Source organism: Amblyomma mixtum, chromosome 1 (assembly GCF_055824585.1).
Source record: "Amblyomma mixtum isolate Tamu chromosome 1, ASM5582458v1, whole genome shotgun sequence".
NCBI lineage: Eukaryota > Metazoa > Arthropoda > Arachnida > Ixodida > Ixodidae > Amblyomma > Amblyomma mixtum.
In genome coordinates this window covers 102,676,797-102,689,602 of record NC_143012.1, presented here as the reverse complement: position 1 = coordinate 102,689,602, position 12,806 = coordinate 102,676,797, and the positions used below count along the sequence as shown (strand labels likewise).

At 46.8% G+C, this 12,806-nt stretch overlaps 1 protein-coding gene across 7 annotated transcripts in view; it reads left to right on the top strand.

Annotated features, from left to right (window-relative positions):
• The window catches only part of LOC149367362 (receptor-type tyrosine-protein phosphatase mu-like), a 264,042-nt gene that overhangs the window by 217,412 nt on the left and 33,824 nt on the right, over positions 1-12,806 (top strand). For all 7 annotated transcript variants that reach the window (XM_089555344.1, XM_089555325.1, XM_089555335.1 and 4 more), the window contains 3 exons: positions 1,619-1,773; positions 4,442-4,577; positions 6,509-6,658. In XM_089555344.1, the coding sequence (XP_089411470.1) occupies positions 1,619-1,773; positions 4,442-4,577; positions 6,509-6,658 (441 nt within the window). The remainder of the gene's footprint in view (positions 1-1,618; positions 1,774-4,441; positions 4,578-6,508; positions 6,659-12,806) is intronic.

The following is a 12,806-nucleotide window of genomic DNA, read 5'->3' as shown; positions in this document are numbered from 1 at the left end:
TTGGTTTTAAGGAAAGGAAATGACTCCTGTCTCTCTCATATCTCGGTGGATACCCGAACAGCGCCGTAAGGTCCTTAACGGAAAGGAAATTAAATGAAAATTGCTTTTAAGGAAAGCAATTTGTATTTAACATTTTTCAATTTTGCTAAACCTGTTCTTTTTTTCATATATTATGTATTCGCCCCTCCTGCTTGGGCCTACTGTAGGCCTGCAGTATGTTCTAAATAAATAAATAAATAAAATAAATAAATGCCTGTTTCATATCCCCGTACACCCTGTCTAGTACACCCGAAAGGAATGGACACCACAGTACATGTCATCTTTAAAGCAACCTTCTAGAACACCATCGTATTCACTACACGTGCGGCTCCTCCTCTGCCTCCGTACAGGCAGTGTGTGGACGGCCGAACGCCTCCACCGTTATCGTGGTGCTCCCAGTGCATTGTGCGCCAACTGCGACAGCCATGACGCCAAACGTATAACTGCAGCCTTTCGTTTGTAGATCCAGGCTTAACCAGAGCTAAGCCACCGGCTAATTTTTTACGGGTGGAGACGGCACATTTCTCTTCGTGAGGGGTTGTGTTGTCGGGGCCTTAATGAACGTAAGTGGGCATAAATGGAGTCTCAGTGTGTGCGTACCGCGGTTCTGTAAGCGGATGATTGCCTTGCGAATCGTGAGAAGCTGCGCGGGGTCGATGCTGAACTCCATAGGCGCTTCTTCGATTTGTGGTATCATACTCAACGCCGAGTTTCTCTGCGTCTTGCACCGCTGACTGGACTCGTCAAAGGCTGTGCCGCGCACTCGTTTCGCTTGAAGGACCGTAGACACCTAATTTTATTGTGCTGGGCATTCGCCTACGACGGCTAAATAATTTATAATTGTTTTAAGAAGTTTCACGCTGTGTCGACTAAGTGAACTTCGACCTCTGCAAGGAAAGCCACCGCGTAATAAATATTCATGGACACTGCCATACGACTCCGTCCGCTCTAGCAATGCATCTGTTTTTGCAACAATAATCAACGATGTTTCGAACCGGCACTGACATCACGCGTGTTTTTACGTGTCGTCTTTCAAATCAAATCAAATCAAATTTTATTTTCCAACAAGTGGATGGTCGCCTGGGCTAAAAGCTGTACAAACAGCTTGACAATTAAAGGCCCAGGGAACCAGTACACAACATAGCAGGGGCAGACAGCAAATTCCAGAAGTTCATTAAAATGACATCCAAAAGTGTTACACAATGCATACGTCACTGTAGCACGATATGAAAAAGTTGCTCAATAATAAATCCAATGGAAAAAGCTCAAGAAGGCAGAAAGTTTGTAAATGCGAGTATAATATTTAAAGTAAGAACACATGTATGGATAGGTTATATTTGCACGAAGTAGGTTCTCAATTGCTTAGGACTAAAAACAACAGTGCTAGGAAATGCCTTTCATAGTGCAAGGTTATCTCTGGTAAGTATCAATCGCCTATAGTTGACGATTAATTCAGCAGAAACTATCGTGTTCCACCGAGAAGCCGGTCGTCCCTCGTGGGCGGTGCTGATGTAGACTCTTGTGAGCTATTTAGAGAAGGCGGCAGCAGCGGTGGCTAATCAGTTGTGCGCATGCGCAGTCCGGGGCGGCGTCCAAGCGCGTGGTGAAGCAGTTCCACTTCACCGCGTGGCCCGACCACGGCGTGCCCGCCCACCCGCTGTCCCTGGTGGAGATGATCGAGATGGCCAAGGCGCATGCGCCCTCCAGCAAGGCGCCGCTGCTGCTTCACTGCAGGTACGCCGCTTTGTGGCCGCTCTTTCCCTTATAAAAATGGTCTATAGACAGTCTATAGACTTCTTATTGACTCTATTCACTTGCTATAGATATTGCTTTTTGTCTATTCATGGTCTACAGAGTGTCTATAGACAAAAGTCTACTGAAAGTGCATGGCCATAAAATCTATACATTCTCTATAGACTGTCTACGGCATTTGTATTGCCTATAGACTTTTGTCTATAGACATTATAGACAGTAGTCTATAGACACTCTATAGACTGTCTAAAACTTTTTTTGGAAGGGTTCCTTCCTTCTGCCGCTGACATTCACGCGTCGGGGAAGTGGGCAACGAGCCGGCTCAGTGCTTGTGGAGCTCGGCTGCTGTCCCGAATGACGCGGATTCCATACCGGCTGCGACGGAGGCGAAAGGCTAAAGGGCCATGTGCTGTGCGATGTCAGCGAGCGGCAAAGAAGCCCAGGTGATCGAAAATATCCCGAACCCTCCACAACGACGCCCCTCATAGCTTGAGAAGATCCCGGGCCACTCTACTACATCGAATTCGAACGGGCTCGGCTCGTACTCCGGCCTGCATGCATAAGACGGGCATGGCATCGTATCCGCTATGTTCTATATGTGGTGTGTGCGGGGATATAGAACATTATATTATTTACTGTCCAAAGTACAACAAGGAAAGGAATGTGATGTTCGCTTCCTTCAAGAGGACAGGAGCCCTTCACAGTGCAGTTCAGGACATTGTCTACCCGAGTGGAAACCAGACATGCAGAAGAGATGCTTCACGCCTTATTTTAACATTCCTGCAGGACACTGATCTTGACTCTAAATGGTGACAGCAGGGACGGTCTATGGTCTTCTGTGATTTAATTGTGTGCGTAGATGGTGCCTTCTGGAGTGGTCTGTTATTTTGTGAGTGAGTGTGTGCATGGATGGTGAGTCTGCAATGGACAGTGTTCTACTGTGACTGAATGTGTGCACAAATGGTGACTTCTGGAGTGGATACTGTTGTGCTGTGAGTGAATGTGTGCATAGATGGTGACTGCGGGAGTGGCCTATGTTCTATTATAAGTGACTGTGTGCATAGAGGGGCAGATCTCATCGGTTGTAGGACATTTTTAACGTATAAGGGACGCTACGCTGGAGCAATTGCCGGCAGAAGAAGCAGGGCTAATTCCGCCTGTAGCATCAAACAACTCAACTCAACTCACTAGTCTGAGCCGCTTCGGGACGCGAAACCCCATAAAGCATGAAGTGGGCAACGCTAGCTGACGGTGGCAAACATTGTCGCTTGAGTGCGGTCGACAGAGCGTCGTGTTGACATGTTAGGAACCGCGCGCCCAATCTTCGAGCAAACGCTGGAAAGTTGAAAAAAATTGCGAGGACACTTTTGCAACTAAAGTGTTGAGAGGCGAAAGCCGAGGACACTATGCCGTGACGACTTCCGGTGGATGTGACATCACACCGTTCACGTAAACGTTGGTTCACGTCGCTATATTGGCGTCCGCGCTATTTCGACGGGATTTCGACATTTGTACCTATAATTAACTAATTAATCTACAGTAATGAATCTTGGCTTCTAGGTTCATTTTCTTTCTTCTCTCTGAAGCAACCATTAGTTTTCTTCTATCTTCTATCTTTTTTAGTTCCCGAGTTAAACGCGTGTGACACGTTTTGTGAACGGACGAAAGTATGAGCCATTAAAGGCTTTCGCCTTAAAAGCCAGAAAGGGGCCTAGTTGGTTCAAACGCGTCTGGCTTGTGTCGTCGTCTTCCTTCCCTTTTCGTATTCCTCTTGTTAGCGCTTCCCTTTTGAGGTGTATTTACTGATCACCTGGCGGAAAGGCAACCACATTGTTTTGTGGCTATTTTTTTCTGGAATTCCTCCTTATTTTTCTGGCTGGCCCGTTCTAATATACGATCTTTAAAATGCCCCATAGCGCTGTTCTACACTCTGATGCTTTGTCGCAGTGCTTCGTGGTCGCTATGCTGTTTTGTCCGCGTAATGTTTTGTGGCTGCGTGTTTTTAAGTTTTGCATGCTTTTAGCCGCCGTTCTCGGCAAACTCAAGCGGACATCGTCCAGGGAACAGCGTGGAATCAGAGGGAGAACGTGGCGCGTAACTGAAGCGAACTTTGCGAAACTTTCAGCAGTCCGCACGTTTTGCACCTTGGTGCGCACTGAGGGACGTCGTGCGGGGCTTCTGAAGTGCTGGAGTGACGGCAAAGATGGCCCTTGCGCGTACTGTGCCGATTTCCTCGTTGTAAACAGGCGGTTAACGAAACAGTTAAGAGGCGCTCCACTTCTAGTATCCATTCCTGTAGGTCGCCTTTATAAAAATGGTCGATAGACAGTCTATAGACTTCTTATTGACTCTGTTGACTTCCTATAGACGTTGCTTTTTGTATATTCAGAGTCTATAGACTGTATATAGACAGAAGTCTACTAAAATTGTATGGCCATAAATCTATAGATTGTCTATAGACTGTCTATGGCAGTTGTATTGCCTCTAGATTTTTGTCTATAGACAGTCCATAGAGTTTATAGACAGAAGTCTACAGACACTCTATAGACTGTCTAAAACTTTTTTGTAAAGGCGCACGCGCAAGCAGGCAGCGTCTCGTCGGCGAATGTCGTGTGTGCTGTAACGGGGCGGCGTTCTTTGGTGTGCGCAGCGCCGGCGTGGGCCGCACGGGCACCATCGTCCTCCTGGAGGCGGCGCTGGACATGGCGCGTGCCGAGAAGCGCGTCGACGTCATGGGCCTCCTCTACAAGCTCCGACAGCAGAGGGTGAACCTGGTCGAGACCGTGGTACGCATATTCCTTTTCTGCGAATAGCGCCTATTATGTGCCTCATGCGCACAAGAAGCCGTCACCGGAAGCTGTCCGCAAACAAAAAGAGTGATACCTCTCACGCGACTTCATCATCATCATCAGCCTGACTGTGCCCACTGCAGGGCAAAGGCCTTTCCCACGTCTCCCCGACTAACCCTGTACTTTGCCAGCTGCGACCACCGTATCCCTGCAAACTTCATAATCTCGTCCGCCCACCTAACTTTCTGCCCGCCCCCTGCTACGCTTGCCTTCTCTTGGAATCCACTCCGTCTCCCTTAAGGACTGGCGGTTACTTTGCCCGTCACCAGAAGCTGTCCGCAAACACAGAAAGTGATACCTCTCACGCGACCTCATACCTCAGAGTCATATTTAATTGCGTGAAGACGGTATCAGATGTAGTAACGCAAATGAATAAATGAATAAAGGAAGAAAGTGTGCACTGAAGTTCCCCACCCCCGAAGTTCAGCTTCTAGCCTACAAATCAGTTGTCCTCCCGATACTCGATTATGTGGTCGTAATTTGGGATCCATTCACGAAAACAAACATCGATAAAATTGAAAAAATACAAAAAGCAGCAGTCCGTGTTGTTTACAATATTTATGGACGTACATCAGGGACTAACCTGTTGCAGAAGACTGGTTTGACGCCGGTAACCGAAAGGAATCGCATCTCTCGTCTCAAATTTTTATACCAACTTGTAAACGGTCATTTCAAGATTAACCTTGGTGAAATCAATTTTCTTCAGGTTACAACACTAGGCAGCGACACAATCTGAGAATTACCCCTTTTAGCCCTCGTAACAATTGCTTCAAATATTCTTTTTTCCCAGCAACAGTAACGGACTGGAACCGGCTTTCCAACTACGAAATTTTACAGCAATCTGACTTGACCAAATGTTTAGAGGAATCCCCCAAGGTGGAGTAGATTTGTAATAAGGGAGTAATTAATCATTGACGTCCACCCGAGCGCAGCCATACGGCTACAAAGGAAAGCTGTTTAGCTTTCCTTTGTACCCGTATGGCTGCTTTCGGGTGGACGTCAATGAGTAATTAATCAATTTTTACAGCAATCTGTGGCATCATTCGCTAGGAGCGCAAGTTTTCCCTAATTTCTGCTTTGTTGTTGCATTTCGTTGTACTTGCTCTTCATGTTTAAATATTTTTGTTACTGACTGGTTGTAATAGTTGCACTACGTATTTAATTTGTTCACACCCGATGAGCGGCTGTGTAATACTTTTACTTGTTTGTCTCAGACCTGTGCTCCGTATTATTTTCTGTTTATTGCCGATGTGCGGTTGTTCATCATTGTGACTTTTATCTCTGAGCTTTTTGTCTGTGACTTCGATACTTATACTTGTAATTTTCCCTTTTTTTTTGTATTCATGTACCAACCCTGCTAAAGTCCCTTGTGGGATTGCAGTATTCATAAATAAATAAGTAAAATGAATTATTCGCCGCCGCGGTGGCTCAGTGGTTATGGCTCTCGGCTGCTGACCCGAAAGACGTGGGTTCGATCCCGGCCGCGGCAGCCGAACTTCGATGGAGGCGAAATTCCAGAGGCCCGTGTGCTGTGCGATGTCAGTGCACGTTAAAGAACCCCAGGTGGTCAAAATTTCCGGAGCCCTTCACTACGGCGTCTCTGATAACCTGAGTCTCTTTGGGATGTTAGCCCACAAGCCAAACCGTAAACCAGTGCCTGCTTGTGTCAGGGTCCGAGAAGGGAGGCCACTCAGCGGTCTTTGAGTATACGCGATCACTCGATGAGCACGAGCAGAGCCGTCTAAGAGCGGACATTGACTCCATTCCAACTCTACGAGTGCATGTGTGGATATGTGGTTGTGCATACTGTAGCAAGCCTGGACGCAGCGTGTGTGCCAGTGTTTATCCCCCTCTTCTCCGCCATGCAGGAGCAGTACGAGTTCGTGCACGAGGCGCTGCTGGAGCGGCTGTTCGGCGAGCCGACGCGGCAGCCGCAGGACAAACTGGCCGCCTACTTCAGCCGCCTCAAGCAGGAGAAGCCCGCCGGCAAGGGCACCGACCTCGAGCTACAGTACGAGGTGCATACAGACAAACATTGAAATGCTTGCTTCATCACTGCGTGGATTGTGCAGGACGCCGCTGACCGTAGCGCCCATTGTTATCTACTGCTGCTTTTTTTTTTCAAGTTGTGTCCTACTATAGGCTTCTTGTCCGCAGCCTGTAGGTTCGACGACTGCGTCAGATTTGTTTCCCGACCGGATGATTTCACGTATTATTGTAATTTGTATGCGCACCCGTCTCCGACAGTGACGGCTGAACTGGTGCCGCTGCACCGCGAACAATTTGGCGTTGCCAGAGAAACTGTTTTTCCTGCCAAGACATCTGAGTGTTGAAACAACCGTAAAACACAATATATTGGCGCGCGCATCTCGAAATAACTACGAAGTTATAGATCTGGGCTTGTTGCTTTTTCCGAATTAGACGAACACGTTTCTATTACTAGACTATTATTCTATTATTAATCCCCGATAAGAACGTCAAGTGGCCTTAGCTGTATCCACCCCATAGCCGGTATGAAGACCCATACATTAGCACTGAATAGTTCATTTTTCCCCAATGCAATAACACTCTCGAATGCCCTACCTAACGACTAAGTTTTATGCAACGATTCAAAGTCCTTTCGTACAGAACTTGCCCATCTTCAGAATACGTGAATACTTCGTCATTTTTGCCATGTTTACTCAATGACTTTCATCTATGCGCACTGCCGCAAGAGAATTTTTTTCTTTGTATGCTTTCATTGCGCATGTAAACCCTTTATCCTTTCTCTTTATTTTTTCTCTTTAGCTTTTGAGGTTTATAGTCTGTGTTCATTGTGCGTGCGTTTTTTATGCTTCTTTTATATCATTTGTAGCCCCTCTTTATGTAATGCCCTCGGGCCTTTTAGGATGAAATAAATGAAATGAAATGAAACATGTTCTTGAAATCAGACGTATAAAAGCGGCTACTTGTCTCTCTGAGCGCCTCTTTACTCAAGCAGCGGCTAAAGATGGTTCAAAAATCACATGACTCCCTTAAAGGGAAACTGCATAGGTTTTAGAAATCAACGAGCTTAAGAGGGCCCAATGTGTGAAACTTGCAGGTAAAGCATGCGAACTCTTTTTGGGCGAGCACTTTAAATAGTAAAGTAATCGCCGATTAAAATCCGGATGGCCTTCAAGCTTCCCCGCAGCGCACAACGCCAAGTGGGGCGCATGATGACGTCATCGAAGGTATCAGTACATTTCCAACGCACAAAGGCCTGCTTTGAAGGAAAAAAAAACAACGCCACCGAAGGCGAACCCTGCCGAGAGTTGTTTGGCAGCCTCTAACGAGTCAGGGCAGGGTGTAGCTGACGACAGCGGTAATTTGAAATCATACTTTCCGTGACGTCACGCTGAACTTCTCTGCACTCCTCCGGATCATTGAGGAGAAGCGCAAAATTCAGTCGTTGATTACGTCACGGTTTTAAGTGCAAAAACACTTGGCATGCTTTAGCTATAGCCTATCTCGATTTGAATGCTTGAATATCGCGAAATTCTCAAAAAAGTGCTGCAGTTGCCCATAAATGGTTTCTTGAGTTAAGGAAGCATTCAGGGGGCCTCATTTTGAGGTAAGGAAAGCATATAAACTTAGGAGAGCTAAAAGAAAAAAAGACAGGAACGAAGAAAAGACTCTTTAAAACAGCGCAAACGACAGGGACACAGATAGAAAAGACACACACAGCGCTGACTTACAACTAAATTTATTCATGGAAAATACATCTATATATACATAAGGCAAGATGCGCGAAGGCAGCAAACTGGTAAAATTCGCCATAAAAATTGAAAAAAATTGAAAACCTAATGACGTGTCGCGCGCTTTGCCAAGTACGCCCGTTCTTTTTCAGATAGCGCAAGAGAAGGGGTGCTGACGCAAAGGTCACGCAGAGCTGATATCCTTTGGGCCTCAATTATTTCCCTCGTGGTTCGGTCCTTGCTTCTTTTGAAAGTTCGGCACCTATGAAACATGGGTTTACACACTTCCTGATTTTCTTTTGTGCATTCAGAGCAGTGAAGCGGCAGGTTGCGGTCTTTGGAGGTAGCCAAATCATTTTTATGTTCCCTTAATATGTCGTTGAGGCAACGCCCTGTTTGTCCGACGTATATTTTTCCACAAGATAGCGGAAGTTCACAAACTATCCCTTCAGTACAATCAACATACCTGTTTTGATGGTTTTTCTTGCATGCAACCATTGGCTTTGTCACGGGACAACTCATGCGACTAAGGCTGGAGAGTCAGTGCACGTGCACGACGTCAGTGCACGTTAAAGAACCCCAGGTGGTCGAAATTTCCGGAGCCCTCCACTACGGCGTCTCTCATAGCCTTAGTCGCTTTGGGACGTTAAACCCCCATAAACCAAACCAAACCTAAGGCTGGAGAGCTTACACGGGGCGGAAAAGGCTACGCGAACGTCTGAACGCTGCGCTAGCTTCTTTAAGTTGTGCGAGAATGTATGCATATAGGGAATTACTGCCGTTTTTTTCTGCTTCCTTGATGACACTATGTCGGGGCTATGTTCGCCTTTTTGTTCGTGCTTGAGCAAGGCCTCTGCGACAGATATCTGTAGATGCTTCGGGTAGCCTGCTGATGTTAGCCTGAACGACTGCCGAGCGAAACTGTAGTCTTGTAAGCGCTCACAAGATTTTTTCAGGGCGTTCTTGAAACATGAATTAACAATAGCTCTCTTAACCAGTTTGGAATGCGCTGATTGAAATTGAAGTAGTGGCTTGTTAGATCGGGGTTCATATGCCCAACACACGTGGTTGCCAGTAAATACAATCTTGACGCAGTGCAACCGGCACTGCAAAGAGGAACCTGGGAGCGCATTACTTAAGGTGTTTCTCCCGTTCGTTTGAGCCTTTGTTTCATGAGGGCACTGTTCTCGTGAGAAATCCACATCACATCACTCGTGTAATCATAAAAGCCGCCCACATTTTGAAGCTATAAGACTGTGCTAGGTTTCTTTCGATTGCTCTAACAATCATCATCATCTGCCTGACTACACCCACTGCAGGGCAAATGCCTCTCCCATGTCTCTCCAATTCCTTGTCCGTCGCCAGTTGCGGCCACCGTATTCCCGGAATCTTCTCAATCTCATCCGCCCGCCTAACTTCATGCATTTGATTTGTTCATGTAAAGTAGTGGTCAAGTACTGCTCCAGAGTAAAAAATTCATAAATTGGTTTTTTGAGGAAAGGAAATGGTGCAGTATCTGTCTCACATATCTCGGTGGACACCTGAACCGCGCCGTAGGGAAGGGAGGAAGCTGGGTATGAAGGAAAAAAGAGATAAAGAGATGCCGTAGTGGAGGTCTCCGGAATAATTTCGACCACCTGGGGATCTTTAACGTGCGCTGACATCGCGCAGCACATGGGCGCATTTTGCGTTCCGCCTCCATCGAAACGCGGCCGCCGCAGTGGCCAAATCGTGCTCTGGTGAGGGAGGTTGGTTGATTGGTTGCGACTGAGAGAAGGATGAAAAGGAAAGTGCACGGGCCTGCCAACTAGCTCAAGCCGAGCCTCCACCGCTGCCACGTGCAGATAGAAGAATGTTGAAAGATAAGAGGACAGAGTAAAAGACAGTAAAGACGCGCGTCGCAACAACCGCGTCCGCCGGAACGGCCGCAGCCCGAAGGCTGCAAACCGGATGCCACAGATATATTATAGGGCGTTGTAGGTTCGGGTCACCAAGATCAGGCACCACCTCAGGCCTGGTTATGCAATTCTATCGACACGCCGAGTTTTTTCTTTAAATAAATTATTTGAGCCAAGTGTCATTTGCGTAATTCCGCCGTGCTGGTTTGCAAAGGTTTTCAACTTTTTTTTTGTTCGCCACTTTTGGCCTTTTTTAATTTCTCCTCAATTTTTAATTTTTAATGCCTCTTTTGGCTCTTTTATTGCGTCTTATTTTTGTGATGTCAGCTTCTTTCTTGTTTCATCTGTTGCCATGTGCCTTAGCGACTTCACCCCTTCGCACTAACTTGCATTCTCCTTTCTGCGCAGATGCAGCGTTATTATCAGGCGTCTTTTTTCCCCTTTGTTATCTTGTGCAGGTAGCAAACTCAGCAGCTGTTCGCCATGTTTCTCCGCCCACTCTTCCTATATCTATATTTATCTATTTATTTATTTCAAATAGCTGCAGGGCCCCTAGGCATTATTGCAGGAGGAGTGAGGATACATAACAGAATAATAGGCCAAAAAAAGAAAAAAAGGAAGAAAAAGCAATACAACAAGGCATGACACAGCAAGTACAAAATGAATGAATATGAAAAAACAAGGCATGACAAGAAAGCAAAAAAAAAAAGAAGCCAACTGCGCACTCATACATCCGACAGCAACGCGCGAAACGTAGATTCAGAACGGCACTCAACAAATTCATGGGGCAGGTGATTCCAGTCATGAATGGTAGATGGAAAAAAATGCATTTTGATAAGTGGTAGTTTCTTTCTAGGATAAATACTATTTGAAGCCAGCGCTGTGGTGTGAGGCTTTTCTTCCTCCCTGTCTTTAAAGTTGCGCTGTGTTTGTTTTTTTTTGTCATGAATTACCCACTAGTCAGTTCAGCGACGCTTGTAAACTTAGGAGTCTTCTAATACTTTGCTTAAGGAAATCAAGAGTAGGAGTATGGAGTAACTGTTCTCGCTTCGGCGAGCGCGGCTTCGGCCGCTTCTTTTTGAGCAGCGTCCGTTCCGGCGGACGCAGACGCGCGTCTTTTCTTTCCTTTTTCTCTTTCCTCTGATCTTTTAACTCTCCTCTATGTGCACGTGGCAGCGGTGGTGGCTTGGCTCGAGCCAGTAGCAGGCCCGTGCAATTTCCTCTTCATCCTTCTCTCAGTCACAACAACAACAACAACAAGGAAATCAAGACGCTACGCGAGACTAAAAAGATTATTAGCGCGTACGCACCAATGCGATTAGCACCAACCCCGAGCAGTCGTCCGTTGTCTGTTCGTAGCTGGCCTAGCCAACCACTCCCGTCCCACTGCACTGTTCCGTCCCGCTGCATCGCCGCATTACAAAAATCTTTGCTTTCACACTGATTCGAATGTAGTAAACATTCTTTGTAGTTTTCACGCTAGCAGCGTTTCTCGTGCGGGGAAAGGTGGCCGCGTTGTGGTGAAATTAGCACTCCGCAGAAAAGTATCAATTCTTTGTATTTTACACAAACTATACTTTTAACTTCCCTGCACTACGCCAAACTTTGTTACATGCTCCCTTGCGCTCATCTCGGCGATTATTACACTCCTTCAGCATTCAGAAGTTGTAACAGGCGAAGGCGGGCTAGTTGGTGGTTGACAATGGAGTGCATATTGCAACCGCGCAAAACGACGCAGGACGAAGACAGGAAAGCACAGGACAATACGCGGAACTTCAACTAAAGTTTACTACAAGGAAGACCACATTTATACAGGGATCGTAATCACACCTGATAAACAGACGACACCATCAAATAACGCAGGCACGTGGGCGCGCGTGGCACAAGTTAGCATCTAGATAGTTAAATTTTCTTGGATTTCTTGGTTTCCTCGAGAGGTGGTCACCTCGGTGATAGAAGCCCTTGCCAAGGAAGCTCGTTGCACACCGAAGCACAGCCCAAGTAAAGAACCGCAACGCCGGAGACCCGTGGCAATGCCATACTTCCACCAGATCTCCCATCGCCTCAAAAAAGTGGCCATGAAATGTGACGTCCCGGTGGTCTCCACGACGCCCAAAAAGCTTTCGGGCATGTGCAATATGGTGCAAGGAAGTGGCGAAAAGAACGAGTGCCGCACTAAGCACGCAGACAGGTTCGTTCCCTGCAAAACTGGGGTGGTGTACCAAATACCCCTCACATGTGGGAATTGCTACATAGGGCAAACTGGACGTTGCCTGAATGTCAGACTTCAGGAGCATCGCGCCGCTGTTGAATCATTGGCGGGGGCCGGGGAACTGGCAAAACATTGTCGCCGTTGTAGTAATTGCATGCCCAGGTTACGCGACACAATTGTCTTGAAAAAATTGACGACCCAGCTTAGCAGGGAAATTCTCGAAGCCTATTGCATAAAAAAAGAAAATGACCGTTGCATCAGCTCCACTTCAGTATGTTTAGCCAAGAAAGTAACTATCTAGATGCTAACTTGTGCCACGCGCGCCCACGTGCCTTTGTTA